Below are 20,427 nucleotides of genomic sequence, written 5' to 3' on the forward strand. Positions count from 1 at the left end.
GGAATTGTCGAGCTGTTGCTGTATACTGAGACTGCAACTGATGAGCGAGGGATACGAGGGTTTGCACTCGTTGTTGAGGTAGAAAGGCTTTTGCCTGTAAGGTGTCCAAGTCTGCCCCAATGAACGATAAGGTTTGAGATGGGACTAAATAGGATTTCTCATAATTGACGAGAAATCCTAGAGAAATTAGAGTGTGTAGGGTCAAATCCAGGGACGATCGAGCGGCTTGCTGGGTTGGGGCCCAGATTAACCAGTCGTCTAGATAGGGGTAGACGTGAACACCTTCTTTCCTGAGAAAGGCTGCGACAACCACGAGACATTTGGTAAAGACTCGTGGTGCCGATGCTAGGCCGAATGGAAGCACTCGGTATTGATAGTGCTTTGGGCCTACTAAAAACCTGAGATATCTGTGATGAGCTGGAGCTATTGCAATGTGGGTGTACGCGTCCTGGAGGTCCAGAGAGCAGAGCCAGTCTCCTCTTTGTAGAAGAGGTAGAAGCGAGCCCAAGGTTACCATCTTGAACTTTTCCCGCTGGAGGTACTTGTTGAGGGCACGTAGGTCCAGAATTGGACGAAGCCCCCCGGATTTTTTGGGAATCAAAAAGTACCGGGAATAGAACCCTAGGCCTTGTTGTGAAAGAGGGACGGGTTCTATTGCTCTTAACTGGAGAAGAAGGGAAACCTCCTGCTCCAGAGGGACAGAGTGGTCGGTTACTCTCCACGCTTGTAGAGGTGGTGATTCCGGTGGAAGAGCAAGAAAGTTCAGGTGGTAACTCTGAGCAATGATTGCTAGCACCCATTGGTCGGTTGTGATTGATTGCCACATGCCATGAAAGTGGCACAATCGACCTCCCACTGGTATGGCTGGCAGAGGAATCAGGCTGCTGCTCTCCAAGGGAACGTCAAAAACCTGAAGCAGGCCCCGGCTGGGGAGCTGCTTGTGGCTTTTGCTTCTGGGACTGAGATTTCTGATAAGGCCTCGTAACTCGGGACCTTGTTGGTGGAGGATAGTACTTCCTTGGGCGGAAGAATGACTTCTTAGAGTCCTTCTTGAAGGGCTGTCTAGAAGGGAAGTCAGAATGTATCGATGAGAGCTGTTTGAGGGTCTCATGATGGTCCTTTAATTCAGCCACTATTTGCTGAATCTGTTCACCGAACAGATTATCTCCTATACAGGGCAGGTCAGAGAGCCTGTCTTGTACTTCTGGGCGAAGTTCAGAAGACTTGAGCCAGGCCCAGCGTCTTGCCGAAATGGCAGTTGCAGACACTCTAGTGGAGGTGTCGAAGATATCGTAAGCTGTTCTTATCTCATGCTTTCCTCCTTCAAACCCCTTGTTGACAAGGGTTTGAAGATGTTCTTGAAATTGGTCAGGCAGAGTTTCAGAGAAGTCCTGTATTTGCTTGAAAATGATCCTGTTGTATTGGGTCATGTACAGCTGGTAAGAAGCAATACTGGAGATGAGCATGGCCCCTTGGAACACTCGTCGACCAATATTGTCTAGGAACTTGTGTTCCTTGACAAGAGGGTAGAGGAGTGAGGCTTCGTCCTTTTTGCTTTCTTTTGAGCTGATTCTACCACAACTGAGTGGTGGTCGAGCTGAGATTTTTGAAAGCCAGGGGCTGACTGTACCAAATAAGTAGTGTCAGCCTTTCTGTGTACTGGCGCAATGGATCCAGGGTTTTCCCAGTTCTTTTTGAGGAGGTCAAGAAGAACTTGATGAATGGGAATAGAAGTGATCACTTTCTGGTGCCTATCATCTTGCTCCGTCTGAAGCTGGAAAGGGACCAATTCTGACATTTCCTTCACAAAATTAATGAAAGAGAGGTCCTCTGGAGGAGAACGCTTTCTACTTTCAGTAGGAGAGGGAGGTGAAGGTAAGTCATCGGTGTCTGTGGAAGTATCATCACCCCAGGTGTCATAAGGATCAGTAGGCTGACCTGTAGGATGAGAAGGGGGTTGGATACCTGAAGGGCCCAGCTGAGGCTCCGAGAAAATCGAAGGAATCACCGGGGGCACTGTGGACGCCCTGGGGGCATCTGTGCCGGCATCGAAGGCATCGATAGAGCCGATGAGCGTATTGCTCCCGATGAATGAATCGGTGGTGAGGGACGACTTGGCATCGATGGCTGAGGCAATACCCCCGAAGGAGGAATGCGAAACGGTGTTTCTCCTCCCGATTAAGCTGTCATTGGGGAGCGCACCGGGGCCATCGGAGACCCGGGAATTACCGGTGGAAGGGCAGTCATGAGCGCCTCCATCCGGGATAGCAGCGGTGCCAGCGCTGCTGGAATCGGGTCGGTGACCGGTTCCACTCTGGGTGCCGGAGGGACCTGGAGTCGTTGCATCGCCTTGTCGATGGCCTCCTGGACCAGCCGGTCCAGTTCTTCCCGGAGACCTGGGGCAATCAGCTCCGGCTCCGTGATGGAAGAAGGAGGCTGAGGCACAGTCGGAAGGACCACCTTTACAGGCGGAATCGCGACTCCCAAACCCCGATCAGGTGAGAGTGGCCTCGATGTCCCGGTCGCAGGAGTGGTTGGTGCTGTTCCTGGATGGGGCTTCTTCGATGGTGGCTCGGACGGTGGCGAGGTCCATGATTTCGCTCCCTCGAGGGTCCGAGACTTACGATGCTGATGGCGATGTTTCTCCCTTCGATCCCCTCGATCTTGAGGGGGAGAATCGGGAGTCGATGGCCGTGAAGACGTCGATGGCGGGCGGTTACCGGACGGTTGTCGATGGTGGTGTGACTTCGACGGTGCCGGTTCCAATGACGTCGATGCGATGGACGGCGTTGGGGTGTGAGCACGGAAAAGGAGTCCCATCTTCTCCATTCTGGCTTGCAACCTTTTGGTGTCATGAGGGCACATTTGGTACAAGTCAGGACACCATGCTCACGGCCTAAACACATTTCACAGACTCTATGAGGGTCTGTGATAGACATGCTGCGAGTACAGTCCGGGCACCGACGAAACCCCGACGCCATGGCCATAGAAAAAATCGAGCCGCAGTACGGTCAACGGCTAGTAGGCCGCGAGAGTCAAACTCGACGGTAATCAACGAAAAACGGTGAAAAACTTACCAGAGTACCGCGGCCTGAGAAAAGTTAGAGGAGGAACCCCTGTGGGGCAAAATAATTTTAAATAAGTCCGTGAGGAAAATTCCTGTCAGGAATCAGTTCAGAGCTCCTAAACCGTGAGGCTACTGCTGCACGGAAAAAAGAAGACTGAAGGGGGACCCCTGCTGGCTGCAGGGTTAGTGCCATGCTGGGCATGCCCAGTAAGGGCCAGTCAAAGTTCTGGAAACTTTAACAGAAGTTTTCCGTGATTGGGCTCCATCCTGATGATGTCACCCATATGTGAGGACGACCATCCTGCTTGTCCTGTGAGAAATATTGTATCCCTAATATAAAAAAGCACCTTCCCTCTCCCACCATTCACCATCCTTTTCTGCACTCTCTCTCTTCTGACGAGCTTAAAGCCTGGGATGATCACCTGTCAATCGTGGTTTTCATGACAAGACAGTGATTGCCTTTATTTCCAAATCTGCTTCCACCGTGATCGCCTCCAGATCTGTAATTTTGTTAAGACTATGAGCACTAGCATACATGGGTTCCCAAGCCAAAGCTCCTCCTCTTTTTCCTCTCATTTTTCCATTTACTACTTTGACAGCTCTCTCTCCTACTTTTGCTTCTTTTTTTCTGCATGTAATCTGAATTATTATGGGTTTGACTTTGAAGGCTGTCATGTATCTGCACCTTCTCTCAATCTCAATTACTTTAAATGCTGGTCTAAGTTGGTCTTGAGTTGAAGGATAAAATGCAGTTGCTTAACTGTAACAAGTGCTCTCCTAGGACAGCAGGATGTTGGTCCTCACAGATGGGTGACATCAGTTGGAGCCAAGCTCAGAAAACATTTGTCAAAGTTTCTAGAAGCTTTGACTGGCACACTGAGCATGCCCAGCATGCAGCCATCCGCACATCCACGGGAAGTCCCCTTCAGTCTCGTAACATAGCAAAATACGAGTGAAAAATTAAAACAACAAAACGCAAGAGAACCCAACTCAGCAGAGTGGCGGGCAGGTTTCCTGAGGACTAACCATCCTGCTGTCCTAGAAGAACACCTGCTACAGGTAAGCAACTGCATTTTCTCCTAGGACAAGCAGGATGGTAGTCCTCACAGATGGGTGAATACCAAGCTCCAGGCTGCTCCCAGCAACAACCAAGACCAACAGGTACTGAACAAGGTGCCAATGGGCACAAAGCAACTGAGATACTGATGGATGGTAGGGAGACAGCCTGGTCTCAACCAGAGAGCCCCTAGGTAGGAAGAGTTGGGTTTAAGTCTGGAAGGACAGACTGGCCAAATTTACAGTCTTGTTGACCATCCTTGTCCAAGCAGTAATGGGCAGCGAACATGTTCAGGGAGCTCCATATCGCAGCTCTGCAGATTTTGGCAATGGGGACTGCCCGTAAGTGGGCCACAGATGCAGCCATAGTCCTCACAGAGTGAGCTTTAACTTGGCCTTCCACCTGAAGGCCCAATTGCATCTCATTCTGCTATGCACAATCTGCTAGATAGCTGGATAAGGTCTGTTTACCCACAGTGACCCCTAGTCTGTTCTTACTGAAAGATATGTATAGCTGGATTGTCCATCTGAGTGTTCTGCTGAGTGTTCTAAATAGAAGACAGATCTCTCTTGCAATCCAAAGTATACAAGGCCCATTTCCCTTGATGGGAATGGCGCCTCGGAAAAAAGGTGGGTAACATGATTAAGATGAAAATCAGTCACGACCTTAGGCAGGAACTTGGAATGTGTATGCAGAACCACGCCATCATGAAAGAACTTCGGGTAAGGTGGGTACTTCAACAGGGCCTGAAGCTCACTTACCCTATGAACCGAAGTAAATGTCACCAGAAACAGAACCTTCCAGGTGAGGAATTTTAGCGCACAGGTGCACATAGGCTCAAAAGGAGGATGCATGAGCCGTGCCAGCATAACGTTGAGATCCCAGGAAACCATGGGGGCCCATTGAGGTGGCTTTAGCTGCAGCAGGCCCCACATAAAGCAACCTACTATAGGCTGAACTAAGATGAATGTACCAGCAACACCCCGATGGTAAGCACTAATTGCGCTCACATGGACTCTGAGGTGGTTTTTAAGCCCGGCCTTGGAAAGGTGCCACAAGTAATCCAAGAATCTAGGAAGCAGGCATGTAAATGGAACTAATCCTTGCCCCTCACACCACACCAAGAATCTCTTCCATTTCAACTTGTAAGTCTTCCTAATGGAAGGCTTCCTGGAAGCTACCAGCACATGGGTAAAATTTTCTGAGAGATCCAGGGGCTGAAGGGCTAGGTGCTCAACATCCAGGCTGTCAAAGCTAACACCCAGAGGTTTGGGTGGCACAGAGCACCCTGATTCTGTGTTATCAGATCCAGGGCAGTCCCCAGGCTGATGGGATCCCTGATAAGACAGATCCTGAAGGAGAGGAAACCAGACCTGTCTGGGCCAGCAAGGCACCACTAGGATCATGGTCCCCTGGTTCTGCTGCAGCTTCAGGAGAGTTTTCATGAGAAGCGGAAGAGATGGGTATGTGTACAAGAGATCCATGCCCCAATGAAGGGTGAAGGTGTTGGAGGGTGGACGACCATCCGTCCTGAATATCTTGCAGTTGGAATGGGGAGGTGAAAAGATCCATATACGGAGTTTCCTATAGGCAGAAGATCCGGGCTGCCACTTTCGGGTCCAGTGACCACTCGTGCGGTTGAAAAGAGCTGCTTATTTGGTCTCTCAGCATGTTCAGCATTCTGGGAAGGTACATTGCTCGCAGAGACATCCCTTGCGACAGAGCCCAGGACCATATTTGCACAGCCTCTTGGCAGAGAGGAAACGACCCTGTGTGTCCTTGCTTGTTGATGTACCACATCGCAACCTGATTGTCCGTTCAGATCAGGACCACTTTGTGGGACAAGCGGTCTCGGAATGCCCAAAGCATGTAACGAATTGCCTCAAGCTCCAAGAAGTTTATCTGACATAGAGCTTCTCGAGCGATCCACTGACCCTGCGTGTGGAGGTTGTCCACATGGGTCCCCCCCAGCTCTGGGGAGAGGCATCGGTGGTAAGCACTATTTGAGGCAGGGCAGCCTGTAAGGGGATCCCCCGCTCCAGACTGTAGAGATTCTCCCACCAGGATAGAGAGACTATCAGAGGTTGTGTGATGGAGACACGGGCCTCTAGGTCCTGGGTTGCCTGCTGCCATTGAGCCCGTAACGCTCATTGTGCTCTGCGCATGCAGAGACAGGCTAATGAGGTAACATGAACGGAGGCTGCCATCTAGCCCATCAAGCAAAACATTAGGCGGGCACTTACGCACTGACTGTTACGTATCAAGGTTGCCAGGGGGGATAGGGCGAGGGCCGGATCGCGAGGTAAGAATGCTTTTGCCTGAGCCATGTCCAGCCTGGCTCCTATAAAGTCCAGCTAGGAAGAAAGAGAGAGGTGGGATTTTGGATAGTTGATAACAAACCCCAGAGACTGCAGTGCCCTCTTTGTCAGGGTCAAAGCATCCAGCACTCCCTGCTTGGGAATCGATTTTGACCAGCCAGTCGTCTAGTTAAGGAAAGACGTGCACCGCACGGCATCTGAGGTGCATGGCATTTGGTGAAGACGCGAGGGGCTGAGGCCAAACCAAATGGCAGCGTTCTATTCTGGTAGTGAGCCTTCCCTATCACAAAGTGAAGATACTTCCTGTCTCTGGGGAAGATGGTGATGTGGGCATTGGCATCCTTGAGGTCAAGGGAGCAGAGCCATTCCCCCTTTATGAGTAGGTGGATCAGAGTACCCAGAGAGACCATTTTGAACTTCTCCCTTCGGAGGAATTTTCCCGACTACTTTTTCGCTGGGGCCTGTTTGGGGGCCAGCTGGGGTCTAGGAGGGCCCCTGGAAGCACTACGAGGCATGCGAGACCGGGAGGCAGGGGGATAATACTTCCACTGCTTATAGTAGGACCTCCTAGAATTTGATCGAGAAGGTTTCCTTAAGGAGGACGGCGGGTCTTAAGCACTGGCGGATAGCTGTTAAAGAGTTTCATGGTGATCCTTCAACTGCGGTACCGCATCCCTGACCTTGTCCCCAAAAGATTCTCTCCTGTACAGGGGAGGTCAGCCAACTTCTCCTGGATCTCTGGCCATAGGGCGGAAGCACAGAGCCAGGCCAACCTACGGGCACCGATGCCCACAGTGGCCACCCTGGCAGCGGTCTTGAAGACATCATAGGTGGATCTCACCTCATGTTTTCCCGCTTCCAGACTTTGTTGCATGATAGCGGAGAATGACTCCTGCTGCTGTTGCGGTAGGTGCTCCGCAAGTTCTTGAACCTGCTTCCGTAGATTATGATTGCATTGAGTCATGTACAATTGATAAGAGGCTATGCAGGCAATAAGCAAGGCGCCCTAAAATACCTTCCTACCCAAGGCATCTAGCTCCCTATGCTCTCACCTCGGAAGGGCTGAGGCAGGGGTGTGAGTGTGTTTGGCTCTTTTAGAGAGCAGACTCCACTACCACAGATTGGTGAGAGAGATGGTGTCTCTCGAAGCCCAAGGCCTGTTGCCTTCCTATTTACTGGGGAGATGGGTATCGGGTGTTCCCACATCTGGAGAAGGTGGTCCTTAAAAGTATCGTGGATGGGAACAGCCACTATCTCCTTCGGGGCATCGACGAATTGGAGATTTCCAACATTTATGCCGCATATCCTCCTTTGTAAGAAGCTAGAAGGGGATGGCCTTGGCCATGGTCCGTACAAACCCATGAAGGAGAGGTCCTCTGGGGAGACAGACGCCTTTCCTCTGGAAGCAAAGGTTCCGAGAGAGGATCGTCAGATACCTTGAAGGAAGACTCAGAAGATTCATCTCCACATGGATCACATGGGCCCTTTTCCTCGCTGAGATCCCCGTGGGGCCTATGCGGGTGAGACCTGCACAAATCCCCGGACCTAGGCACAGAGGACCTCGAGGGAACCGAAGGTACCAAAGGAATTAATGACCCCGGCGGTAGCTGGGGCACTGGGGATCTTGGGAGGCCAGATGTCCTGGACAAAGGCTCGGGGGGAACTGAGGCCTCGGAACCGCTGCACCGGACGGTCGGTGTGCATCTTCCTCTTCGGAAGACCCAATAATGGGAATCGCTCCTGAGGGGGGCATCATGGCCGCTGGGGAACAGAGGGTCCCTTGGGCACCGGTTGCGTCAGGAGGGCTCCAAGCAGAACATCCAGACACTCGAGCAGGGGTGCCAAAAATAGATGGCGTGGGCTCCAGCACCAGTATCTAGGCCAGGGGCAGTTCAATGCTCCATGAGGCTTGGAGTATCGCACTCTGCATCCTGTGGTCCAACTCCTCCTGGAAAACCTGTGAGAACAGGATTGATGGAGGGGGACGAGGCGTCACGGGCGCTTCCTCTGAGCCCCAAGGAGGCACGGTGCCCAGTAGCGTTATAGGTGGAGAATGCCTGGGACTCCTGGGCCTATCAGAGAATGGGGCCTCCTCACCACGGGGTTGCTTCGGTGGCAGCACGATAGCCACCGGTGCCGCACAGGGACTGGTGCCATGCATCGATGGCGACTGGTGTCTGTGTTTCCAGAATCTCCCACAATGCTCTGCCCGGTCTTTCCCCGGTGCCGAGGATGCTGAGGATCCCCACCTTGAAAGTGGAGAGGCCATGGAAGAGTAGTCACTGTCCCCATGCTACCTGGGTGATGCTGTTGGGGATGTAGAGAGGGAAGCATATCGAGCAGTTCCCCTTCACCCTGGGGTGTCAATAATTCTGATGCCGGTGAGGGTGAAGCAGACTTTTTTGGGGCCAAACAATTTCTCCATTTTATCAAGACGCGCACAACAGCTCTTGGGGGTCATCTGGTCGCATGGTTGACACCCTCAGACATTGTGTGATGCCCCCAGGCAGAGGATACAAACCTCATGCGGATCCATGATGGACATGGTCCACAGGCACTGGGGGCACCGGCGAAAACCAGATAACGCCATAAAAAAAGAACAACCGGCAAGCAGTCAATGACCTGGGGTCCACTGAAAAGTGACGAACCGGGAATAGACTGCAGATAAGGTAGAAAAGTTAACCTCCCATGCCGAGAAAGGGACACCATATGGAGAAGGGAGACCCGGGGTTTGGACAGAGGAAGGACAGAAACAAAAATCAGAAAAATTACACTTGTGAAGCTGAGCTCCAAAACTGCGAGGCAAGTGCACCACGGAAAAAAAAAAAAAAAAAAGAGACTAAAGGGGACCTTGCATGGACGTGCGGATAGCGGCATGCTCAGTGCGCCAGTCAAAGCTTCTAGAAACTTTGACAAAAGTTTTCCGTGCTGGGCTCCATCTGATGATGTCACCCATCTGTGATGACTACCATCCTGTTTGTCCTAGAAGGACCATAGTGCCCTTCCAAGAGGGAGGTAAACCATCCCATTTGTAAGGATCCTTAACCCAGGAACATCCCCAATCACCAATGTACCCAAAAGCACCTTTCTTGCACCAAAGTTTTAGCTATGCGTTAAAATTCCTTGTGAGGATACTCGCGTGTTCTCCCTTTTTGTAAGCATGTAGTACACCTAAGATGGTCAAGATTTTGCTATCCAACTAACACCCTTTCCAAGCTCCTTAAATTTCTCTTAAATATTTAATAACTGATTATTTGCCAAGTCTCTTGTACCAAAGTGCACAATGACATCCAGGTCACTGGTCTTTTGCATTTGTTTTATTTCTGGATTTTCTAGCCATCCCTGCCAGCTGAGGCACCTGGAAAACAAATGGACTTTTTCTTTATATTAAGTTCCGATCTCTTATTCACCATGGAATATCTTGGCACAAAGTTTTACATTTTCTTTTCAGTGCCTCTGCCACTTATTGTACGGTCCCGAGTACAGCTTTCTTATTTACTTTAATCTCTGCTTCAGATCCTCACAGAGATTGCTTTGGTACCATCGGTGTTTTATTACTTTTTAGAGAAGCTGGACATAGCAGAAATATGAAATCCACAGTCTCTGCAAGAGTCAACAGTAAGAGACTCTTCTCCTTTTTGAAGGCTTCTGTGCTGGTGGTACCAAATAAAAGAACTCAGGAACGCTCTAGCAAACTAGACCCTAGATTCATCAAAATGCTATAATTTTCGCATGGATAACGTCCTCGATAAGAAAAGGGGCGTGGCTATAATTTTAGAATTTCCGCACCATGCGCTGTTAGCACTTTGCATAGATAGTTTAACGCAATGTGTGTTAAAGATTTTGCACCCCACGATACTTGTACTTTGCTACTTGCAAAGTGCTCACACAGGCATTTCCTTAGTTTTTGAGAGACAGACTCTTTATAAGGCCCTTCATATTAGTCAACCATTTATATCACTATAGGAGGGCCAGTAAGTAACTCGAGCTGAGGTTTTGGTGGTTGTGTAGGGTTTTGGGGCCAGTTTTACAAGCAGAGTGAGCTGTACAAACAGCACAGTAGACCTCAGTGAAGATTTGACGTCATTTGGAGTGAGGAAAGTCAGACTAAGATGAGATTATTTCAATGTTCTCTCGCTCTAGCTTGTTAGCACCCTGGTAGAGAGTCCATCAAGCTAGGACGAGAGAACATTGTAGAAATCTCATCTTTGTGTGACTTTCCTCACTCCAAATGATGTCAAATCTTCACAGAGGTCTACTGTGCTGTTCAACTGGCCCCAAAACCCTACACAACCACCAAAACCTCACCTTGAGTCACTAGCTGGCCCTCCTACAGCAGTATAAATAGTTGACTACTATGTGTGCCACCCCAGAGGCTCTCTCTCTACTCCATTCCACTCCCTTCTCCCCATGCCCAAAAAGGAATTTGCAATATTTAGTGCAAATTGTGTTATGGCTGTTTCGGGTGTATCACACAGCTTAATGCCAGGAAAAATGGTGTATTTATTTCTGGCGTTAAAAGTGTGCGATAGCATAACGCACGCTATTGCACAGAGCAATAATGCCTCATTTTAGTTAATCCTGCCCAAACCCCTCCCTATCCCAACCCTCTGAATAAATCTGACAAGTTTGCATTCGCGCCGTGATAACTATCGCGTGCGTTATGGCAGGCATTAATGCCATAACACACTTTGATGAATGACCGTGTAACACAATTATCCATTTGGTAATTTCTCTCAATCATCTGAGTGCATACAGGGCAATGTCTAAGCCTTTCTGAATACCACAGATCCATAGAAGCTGCACTGTACTATTTCCACACATCCTTCATGTACATTTATGCCAGTTATAGGAAACGTTTAAGCCAGGTAAAAATGGATAAATCCATTGCAAATTCTTCTGAAAGTGTAGCGTAAAGATTCCAGGAAAGAAAACATGTTTTTCAGACTTAATACCTTATGGGTTTTGAATACAAGCTGCTAGGTGCCAGACTGGTGTTTTCATTGCTGGAAGCTGATTCAAACTCTGGTAGGGAGGGTTCTGATCCAAACTCCATGGCTCCAAACTGTACATTTAACCCTGTAATGTCAGCTGATCCAGGCATCTCCACTGCAGAGGCAGGAATCTGTAAATAAAATAGCAATCCTTGATGTATATAAAGCATGCAGAGCTTGGATGCCAGAGAGTACAAATACTAAACACAAGCCTTAAAGTGGTTTGATATCAAATATGACCACTCCAAGCTTATGATCAAAACAGAGTTACAAGGCAGTGAGAAGAGCTAGAGGAATGCTGAAGTACACAGGGAGAGAAGTACTACCTATAGATAATGTCATTGTACAAATCATTGACAAGACCTCATTTGGAGAACTGTGTGCAATTTCAGAAGCCACCTCTCCAAACGGAAATAGATAGTAGTAGAAGTCGGTCAGAGTGTAGAGTGATGGAATAATTGATTCTTGTGTTTGTTGCATTGACACTGCAAATACTGAAAATGACTGTTTAATTACGAAAAGGACTGAAGACTTAAAGTTTCTATATTTTCTCAGTGGTATACTGGAGAGTGACAAGAACTGCTGAGGATCTAAATAGCATGCAATATGGTATCTTCATTCAGAAGAAAATGCAGAGACAGTGTCAGAGGTAAAAATACTCCAGATAGACATTTGTTGCTAAGTGTTATAAAACAGCTATGATTATAGCCATGACTGTATGTGGCCAGCATCATATAACCTGGCTCTTCTTATAAGATGTTGTACATGAAGTCCTTTCATGAGAGAAAAGATTGGAACATAATTCCAATCAGAAAAAGACACTTGCACTCAACTACATTTTCAAGGCACTGAGAAATTATATAAGGCACTGTTAAAATTGCATCATCAGAAATAAAGAAAAGATTGAAGAAAGAAGACATCTTCGCATCCTGTCTCCTCACTTACCCTAATTTAATCCATCAGGATGATTTGGAGTAAGTGTCAATTCAGAGATGAAAGTTGAGAATTTAGAACTGCACCACATTACCACTATTTTACCCAAGACGATATTATGAGAGAAGCTACTTATACAGGATACATTATGTAAACTGTAATTAATAATAAGATAAGGCTTGTTTACTTGTCATCTGTTATTAAGTTTAATATATTATGTATGCAATGTCCAAATCAATTAATTTCTAAATTTTCATAATCAGAATAAATCTATATTTTCATATACAAAGTTAGAAGTGGCTTCTTTTATTATTATATTTTCCACTTCAAGAGGACTACCAAATGGTGCAGAACCTGCCCCATTAGCCCTATGGAATGAGATTTAAGGACCTAAATAGGTATACCCTAGCAGAAAGGAGATATACGCATACTCATATACCATAAAGGAAGTTATAAAACAAGAGATAATATCAGGAATCAAGGGAATAAGCTGAATGGCAACCTAAGGAAATTCTGCCAAAAGGATAGTGGATACATGTAAAGCAAAATTGCTTACCTTGTAATAGGTGTTATCCCAGGACAGCAGGATGTAGTCCTCACATATGGGTGACGTCACCGAACGGAGCCCAGGCGGGAAAACTTTCTGTCAAAGTTTCTAGAAACTTTTGACTGGCCCAGTGAGGCCACTGAGCATGCCCAGCATTCTATGATATTCTCTGCCACAGGTATCTCTCTTCAGTTTAGTATGTAGCAAAAGCATTAGCAAAAAATAAGAATAAAAATATAAGGCCCAACTCCACGGGGTGGCGGGTGGGTTCTGTGAGGACTACATCCTGCTGTCCTGGGATAACACCTATTACAAGGTAAGCAATTTTGCTTTATCCCAGGACAAGCAGGATGCTAGTCCTCACATATGGGTGATTAGCAAGCTAGAGGCTGAGTCATTGTGTAGTGGAATGTTGTTGTTGAAAATGAAGCAGCTGAAGATCACAGCAGTTTGGTTGTAGAAGGAGTTGGAATTATACTGGAAACAAGTTCTTTAAGACAGATTGTCCATAAGCTGAATCTTGTCTTCCTTGCTTGTCCAAACAGTAATGAGCTGCAAAAGTGTGAAGTGAACTCCATGTTGCTGCTTTACATATGTCAAGTATTGGCACTGAACGATAGTGTGCAACTGAAGTTGACATTGCTCTTACTGCATGTGCTTTTACTCGCCCTTGGAGAGGAAGGCCTGCTTGTTCGTAACAAAACTGTATACAATCTGCTAGCCAATTGGATAGAGTATGTTTACCCACTGCTTTACCTGGTTTGTTTGGGTCATAGGAAACAAAGAGTTGATTGGATTTCCTGTGGACTGCAGTGCGGTTTAAGTAGAAAGACAGAGTACGCTTGCAATCTAAGGTGTGTAAGGCTCTTTCTCCTTGGTGAGAGTGAGGCCTTGGAAAGAATGTGGGTAAAACTATAGATTGGTTTAAGTGGAATTCCGTAACTACCATAGGGAGGAATTTAGGATGAGTACGGAGAACCACTCTGTCATGTAAGAACTTAGTGTAAGGTTCATATGTGACAAGTGCTTGTAACTCACTAAACCCTTCTAGCTGATGTAATGGCTATGAGGAAGATAGTTTTCCATGTAAGAAATTTTAGATCACTGGAATCTATGGGTTCAAAAGGAGAACGCATGAGTTTAGTTAGAACCAAATTTAGATCCCATGGTGTGACCGGGTGTCTAATTGGTGGTTTAAGGTGAATTAAACCTCTCATAAACCTGCTGACAAGAGGTTGTGTAGAGATAGGTGCATCTGCTATCTGATTATGGTAAGCTGAAATTGCACTTAAATGTACTCTTACAGATGAAGTCTGTAGACCAGATTCTGAAAGATGGTACAAGTAGTCTAGTAAAGACTTTGTAGGGCAAGTGAAAGGATTGATGTCGTTTTGCCTGCACCACAAAGTGTATCTCTTCCATTTGGAAGCATAGTTCTTCCTTGTGGAAGGTTTACGTGAAGCTATAAGAACTTGGGATATGTTGGATGAGAGATTGAGTGGTTGTAAAATCAAGCTTTCAACATCCAAGCTGTCAGTGATAGGGATTGAAGGTTGGGATGTCTCAACCGACCCTGATCCTGAGTTATGAGAGTGGGAGCTACTCCCAGACGAATTGGATCCCTGACTGAGAGGTCTAGAAGTGTGGGAAACTATACTTGTCGAGGCCAATATGGGGCTATGAGAATCATGGTCCCCTTGTCCTGTTGTAGCTTCACTAGAGTTTTGGTTATGAGTGGTATCGGAGGATATGCATATAACAGGCCTGAGTTCCAAGGGCGAGCAAATGCGTCCTTGGATGGCCTGTTGTTCAGGTTGTATAGGAAACAGTAGTGGTCCACTTTGTGATTCAGATGTGATGCAAAGAGGTCTACTGTTGGTTGTCCTCAACGTCGAAATATCCTGGTCACTATTGTGGGATCCAGGGACCATTCGTGTGGTTGGAATTGACGACTGAGTCTGTCCGCCACTACATTGTGAATGCCTGCTAGGTAAGTGGCCTTGAGAAACATGGAGTTGTTCAAGGCCCAACCCCATATCTGAGCTGCCTCTTGACAAAGGAGGTACGAGCCTGTCCCTCCCTGTTTGTTGATGTACCACATGGCTACCGTGTTTTCTGTTTGGATCAGCACAGTCTTGTTTGTAAGGCAGTCCTTGAAGGCATGCAGAGCATAACGTATAGCTCGAAGTTCCAGGAAATTGATTTGAAATGTTGCTTCGAGCTTTGTCCATGTTCCTTGTGTTTGGAGATTCCCTATGTGAGCTCCCCAACCCAAGGTGGATGCATCTGTAGTCAGAGTTATTTGTGGAACTGGTTGTTGAAAGGGTAGGCCCTTGCACAAATTGTCCTTGTTCACCCACCACAGTAGAGAAGAATGTAGTTGGTGGGTTACTTGAATTGGAGAATAAAGCGGTTGAATGGCTTGGATCCATTGTGATCTTAAAGTCCATTGAGTTACCCTCATGGCCAGTCTTGCCATAGGAGTGACATGAACTGTGGATGCTATGTGGCCTAGTAATGTTAGAAACTGATGAGCTGTTGCTTGTTTCTTGGAGTGAATCGAGTTTGCCAGTAGAGACAGTGTGTTTGCTCGATCCTCTGGTAGAAATGCCTTTAAGAGGTTGGTGTTCAAATCCGCTCCAATGAATTGTAGGAGATGGTTTGGAGTTAGATGTGATTTTGGATAGTTGATGAGAAATCCCATGGAGTGCAGTAGAGCAATAGTTTGGTTGAGAGACTGTATTGCTCCTTTTTGAGATTGGCTTCTGATGAGCCAATCGTCCAGATATGGGAAAACATGTACACCTTCTTTGTGTAGGTGTGCTGTTATTACTGCCAGGCATTTGGTGAAGACTCTGGGAGCAGAAGCTAGTCCGAATGGCAGTACTCTGTATTGGTAATGTTGAAGGCCCACCATGAAGCACAGATACTTGCGATGAGGAGGGTATATTGGTATATGGGCGTAAGCATCTTGAAGATCCAGAGAACAGAGCCAATCTCCTACTTGAAGAAGTGGGAGCATTGTGCTTAGAGAAACCATCCTGAACCTTTCTTTCTTTAGACATTTGTTGAGATTTCTGAGGTCGAGGATGGGACGTAGGCCTCCAGTTTTCTTTGGAATGAGGAAATATCTGGAGTAGAATCCTCTGCCCTGCTGAGACCTGGGCACTGGTTGAATGGCCCTGGCTGTCAGGAGGGTGGATAATTCTATTTGTAATTGAATTATTTGGGAATTTTGTTGTGGATAGGAAGTTGGTGGGAATTCTGGAGGAATTGAGAGAAAATTTAGTTTGTATCCTTGAGCTACAATGGAAAGTACCCATTGGTCTGTTGTTATCTTTTCCCAATTTGAGTGGAAATAGGAAATTCTTCCTCCCACTGGTATGTGTTGTTTGGGGTTTAGGAGGGTGGGTCTGATCTCTGGATTTGTGTTCAAAAACCCGTAGCTGGACCAGTCTGTGGTGGAGGCTGGGTACAAGTTGTTCTTGGTTGCCTGGCCTGAGAGCGCTGGGTATGCCTAGAAGGTCTAGCCCTAGTAGGTTGATTGTAGTACCTTCTTGGTCTGTAGTATGGTCGTCTAGGTTCTCTATGAGGAAAACGTCTAGGGGCCTGAGTTGTTGGTTCTTGAGGTAATTGTGACAGCTGTCTTAAGGTCTCCGTGTGATCCTTAAGTTGTTGGACAGCATCCTGTACTTTTTCCCCAAACAAATTATCTCCACAGCATGGCAGATCTACAAGCTTGTCTTGCACTTCAGGTCTGAGATCTGATGCCTTCAACCAGGCCCATCTTCATGCTGTAATGCCAGCTGCTGCTGTTCTTGAGGCTGTGTCAAACTTGTCATAAGCAGCCCTTACCTCATGTTTCCCAGCCTCCAGGCCTTTGGCAATGATGGTTTGCGCAGATTCTTGGAATTGTTCTGGGAGAGAATTTGTGAAGTGTTCCATTTGCTTCCAGAGATCCCTTTGATACTGTGTCATATACAGTTGATAGGCAGAGATTCTGGAAGATAGAAGTGCACCTTGGTACACTTTTCTGCCCAGGGAGTCTAGAAAGCGATGATCCTTCCCTGGAGGAGCTGAAGAATGTGGACGTACCCTTTTAGATTTTTTCTGGGCAGATTCTACTACCACAGATTGATGTGGTAACTGTGCCTTTTGAAAGCCTGGTGCCTGCTGCACTAGGTAGGTAGTGTCTACACGTTTGTTAACTGCTGGAACCGTGCATGGGTGTTCCCACACTCGTTGTTGTAGGTCCAACAGGACTTCGTGGATAGGGATTGCCAGAACCTGTTTTGGTGGGTCCACAAACTGTAGCACCTCTAGGGTATGTTGTCTTGAATCCTCTTCTGATGACAGCTTGAATGGTATTGTATCTGCCATATCTTGGACAAAACTGGAAAAGGATAAGTCCTCTGGCGGGGATCTTTTCCTTACTTCAGGAGGTGAGGGTTCGGACATGAACTCCTCAGAAGAAGTGTTTGATCTTTGGTCATCCCAAGAATCTTCTTCATCCGGTTCCTGATATGGAGTTCTTGGGGTTTTCCTTAAATTAGTGGACACACCTGATGGTCCAGGTAAAGGATCATCGATGGAAATCATTGGAGGAATATTTTCTATGGTCTTCTGAGGAGTTATGTCGACAACTTTTTGATATTTTTGTAAAAGGCGTTGAAAAAGTGCTAACTCCTGAGGGTCAGTATCATCTGGAACTGTTGTCATCGAGGAAATAACCGGTGGTCTCGATGTCGTTGTCGAGGGTGGTCCCGCCGGTGTCGATACCGGTATCATTGAAGTTATCGGTATCGATGAAAAGGATGGTATTTGGGCATATATTGACGTCGATGACGTAATGATCTTTGGTGTCGACGTCGAATCCCCCTGTGCCTGAGTCAAGAATGACCCCGGCATCGGCAAGTTTGCCGGCATCGATGTAGAAATCATCGGCATCGACAATGAAGTCGGTACTGCAAGTTGTTCCTTCAAAGCCTGTGAAATCGCTTGTCGGATTAAATCCGACAATTCCAGCCGCGCAACCGTTGAGCTCAGAGCGGTTGAGGGCGGTGGCGTAGGCTGAAGCACAAGTTCCTGAGATGTACCTTGTATTGGATCAGGTGCCGGCAATGGAGTCGAGGTAGGCCGAGGCGTTGAAAACTCCGACATCTCCTGATGTCTAGGCCGCTTCGCTGTCGAGGGTTCCTGGGAAGCCGGGTCGGACAACGAGGGGCTTCGATGCCGGTATCGATGTTTCGACTTTGATTTTTCAGTCGATTTTGTCGACATCGAGGACAAGGAAGGGGACGAATGATCCCCCGACGGTCCCGGGCGAGGTTTTTTTTAAGGACTATGCGCTTAGTCGCTCCAGCCGGAGACGACTTCGACGACTGTGATGGAGAAGGTATAAGTTGCAGGCTGAATAAATGCTCCATTTTTTCGAGCCTGGTTTTTCGGGTTTTTGGCGTCATCTCCGCGCATTGTGGACAGTTGTGCACATCATGTTTTTCGCCCAGACACATCACACATTCGGTGTGTGGGTCTGTAAGTGACATTTTTCTTGTGCAAACAGGGCATTTTTTAAACCCTGTGGACATTGTGAATCGACGGCATTCGATTCGACTGAGGAGAATTTTAAGTCTCCAAAAACAGAAAATTTTAGGCTGGGTTACTTACCGGCCGGGAAGAAAAAACCCCGAGAGATTTTCTGTGACAGATAATATCAAGTCAAGACTATTAAGTCGAGTAAATAGTTGAGAAAACACTCAACGGCTCCGGACCCGCGATGCTAACTGCAGCGCGGAAAAACGAAGACTGAAGAGAGACACCTGTGGCAGAGAATATCATAGCATGCTGGGCATGCTCAGTGGCCTCACTGGGCCAGTCAAAAGTTTCTAGAAACTTTGACAGAAAGTTTTCCCGCCTGGTCTCCGTTCGGTGACGTCACCCATATGTGAGGACTAGCATCTTGCTTGTCCTGGGATAACAGCCTCTCTGAGGAGAAAGTAGGGGCAAAAATGGTATCAGCATTTTTTTTTAAAGTACAGAATAAACACAGAGGATCTTTAGATGTGATGTGGTGATACCTTCAGCACCAATCAGGGCCTGGCAGGAGATGGTGGCTGCATCTTGAGTCCTAGTCAAGGCCTCAAGAGAACAGAAAGAAGGCTGCAGCAGCAGGTGGGGGAAGAAACAGAGAAAGCTATGTGGGGAGGGGGTAATGGGGAAGAAGAAGAAAGTGAGGGGTAGGGATAGGAGGAAAAAGATACTGTACCTGGGTGAGGTGGAAGAGTGGAGGAGAAAGCTGCATGGAAATGGGGTGGGAAATTTGCACTCCACAGGGAAGAAATACACTCACTATATACTCTATCCTCCTCCTCCTCCCCCTCCCAAAATTTTTTTTTGAGGAAAGAGGGGACAGGGAAGGCAGTGGTGGCTGGAATACATAAGTACATTTCACTTCTGGTGAACAAATCCTAGAGGAATTTTTCAAACCATGTGTTTCTGGCATTTCCTGCAGTGCTCACCTGTGACTGAGCAAGACAATATTTTCAGGGGCTACTTCCACTGCTGATCAAATCAAGCAGTAGGTATGATCATGAGCAGTGGTGAGTTCCTCCCTGCCTTTAGAAACCTTTGCAGCAGTGCCAAATTCAGGAGCTAGCAACTTCAAAGGACACGTGGCATCCTAAAACACTAATAAAGCTGCTCTACTTCTAACCATCACTTCTATTTGAGGACTATCTTTTTTCATTTCATGCAGTCATACTTTAACAGCCATCAGAAAGGTGACATTTTTCCATACTTGTAAGCACCAAAATATAACAGTTTTTAACCATATGTTCAGAAAACTCAGAAAATCATGTTTCCACACAGATCAATCAGTTATGTGCTTGGAACAGACCACATCACTGTCTTCTGAACTTAAAATAAAACCACAGTCTGTATCTTCCATAAGCAGAATTCATTAGAACAACCTGGGCATATTTTGGAATGCATTTTTTTTTTTTGCTGTCACTGCTGCTTAGATCCTACATTTGCTGAGCACAGCTTTGGTTGAGTTACCCACCTTAGAAGCTGGGGGAATTCTCCGCTTCTGCGGTTTAATCTGCTTCTGCGTTTGCTGGAGAGCTGCCGCCTGGTTATCCACAGACATGCTGGGGAGCTGCAACAGTTTGCCAACAGCCGAAGAACTGTCCACTGGTGATGGTTCTCGGAGCTTTACCTGGGAAGAGAAGGACTCCAGTCCAGGAGGTGGAACAGGAAGCGGCTGTGGTGTGTGCTGTTGGCGTTGAGTCAACTGGCTCAGAACTGGGGAGGGCTCGGGTTGAGATTTAAAGTCTGGGTGGCATTTAGGAAGAGATACAAGTATACGTTCAGTCATACACACTGCTCTAGGACTGCCACCTCCACACCCAAAACCATGCCCAAAAGGCAGCAACACTAACTAGATTCCCCAAATGTTAATTTGCTTTCCTGGTGTCTACATATCATTGTTTTAGAGTTCACTGGCAATATCT

The 20,427-nt window shown here is 47.2% G+C and overlaps 1 protein-coding gene and 1 non-coding gene across 2 annotated transcripts in view; both read right to left on the reverse strand.

Annotated features, from left to right (window-relative positions):
* UBAP2 (ubiquitin associated protein 2) overlaps window positions 1-20,427 on the reverse strand; it is a 597,209-nt gene that overhangs the window by 197,760 nt on the left and 379,022 nt on the right. Inside the window, 2 exon segments of the mRNA XM_029581175.1 lie at window positions 11,398-11,567; window positions 19,977-20,248. Coding sequence (XP_029437035.1) covers window positions 11,398-11,567; window positions 19,977-20,248 — 442 coding nt within the window.
* On the reverse strand, window positions 19,749-19,831 carry LOC115082819. The gene has a single exon (XR_003854308.1). It is a non-coding gene; the product is annotated as a small nucleolar RNA SNORD121A (small nucleolar RNA).

This window comes from Rhinatrema bivittatum, chromosome 1, assembly GCF_901001135.1.
Source record: "Rhinatrema bivittatum chromosome 1, aRhiBiv1.1, whole genome shotgun sequence".
Classification (NCBI taxonomy): domain Eukaryota; kingdom Metazoa; phylum Chordata; class Amphibia; order Gymnophiona; family Rhinatrematidae; genus Rhinatrema; species Rhinatrema bivittatum.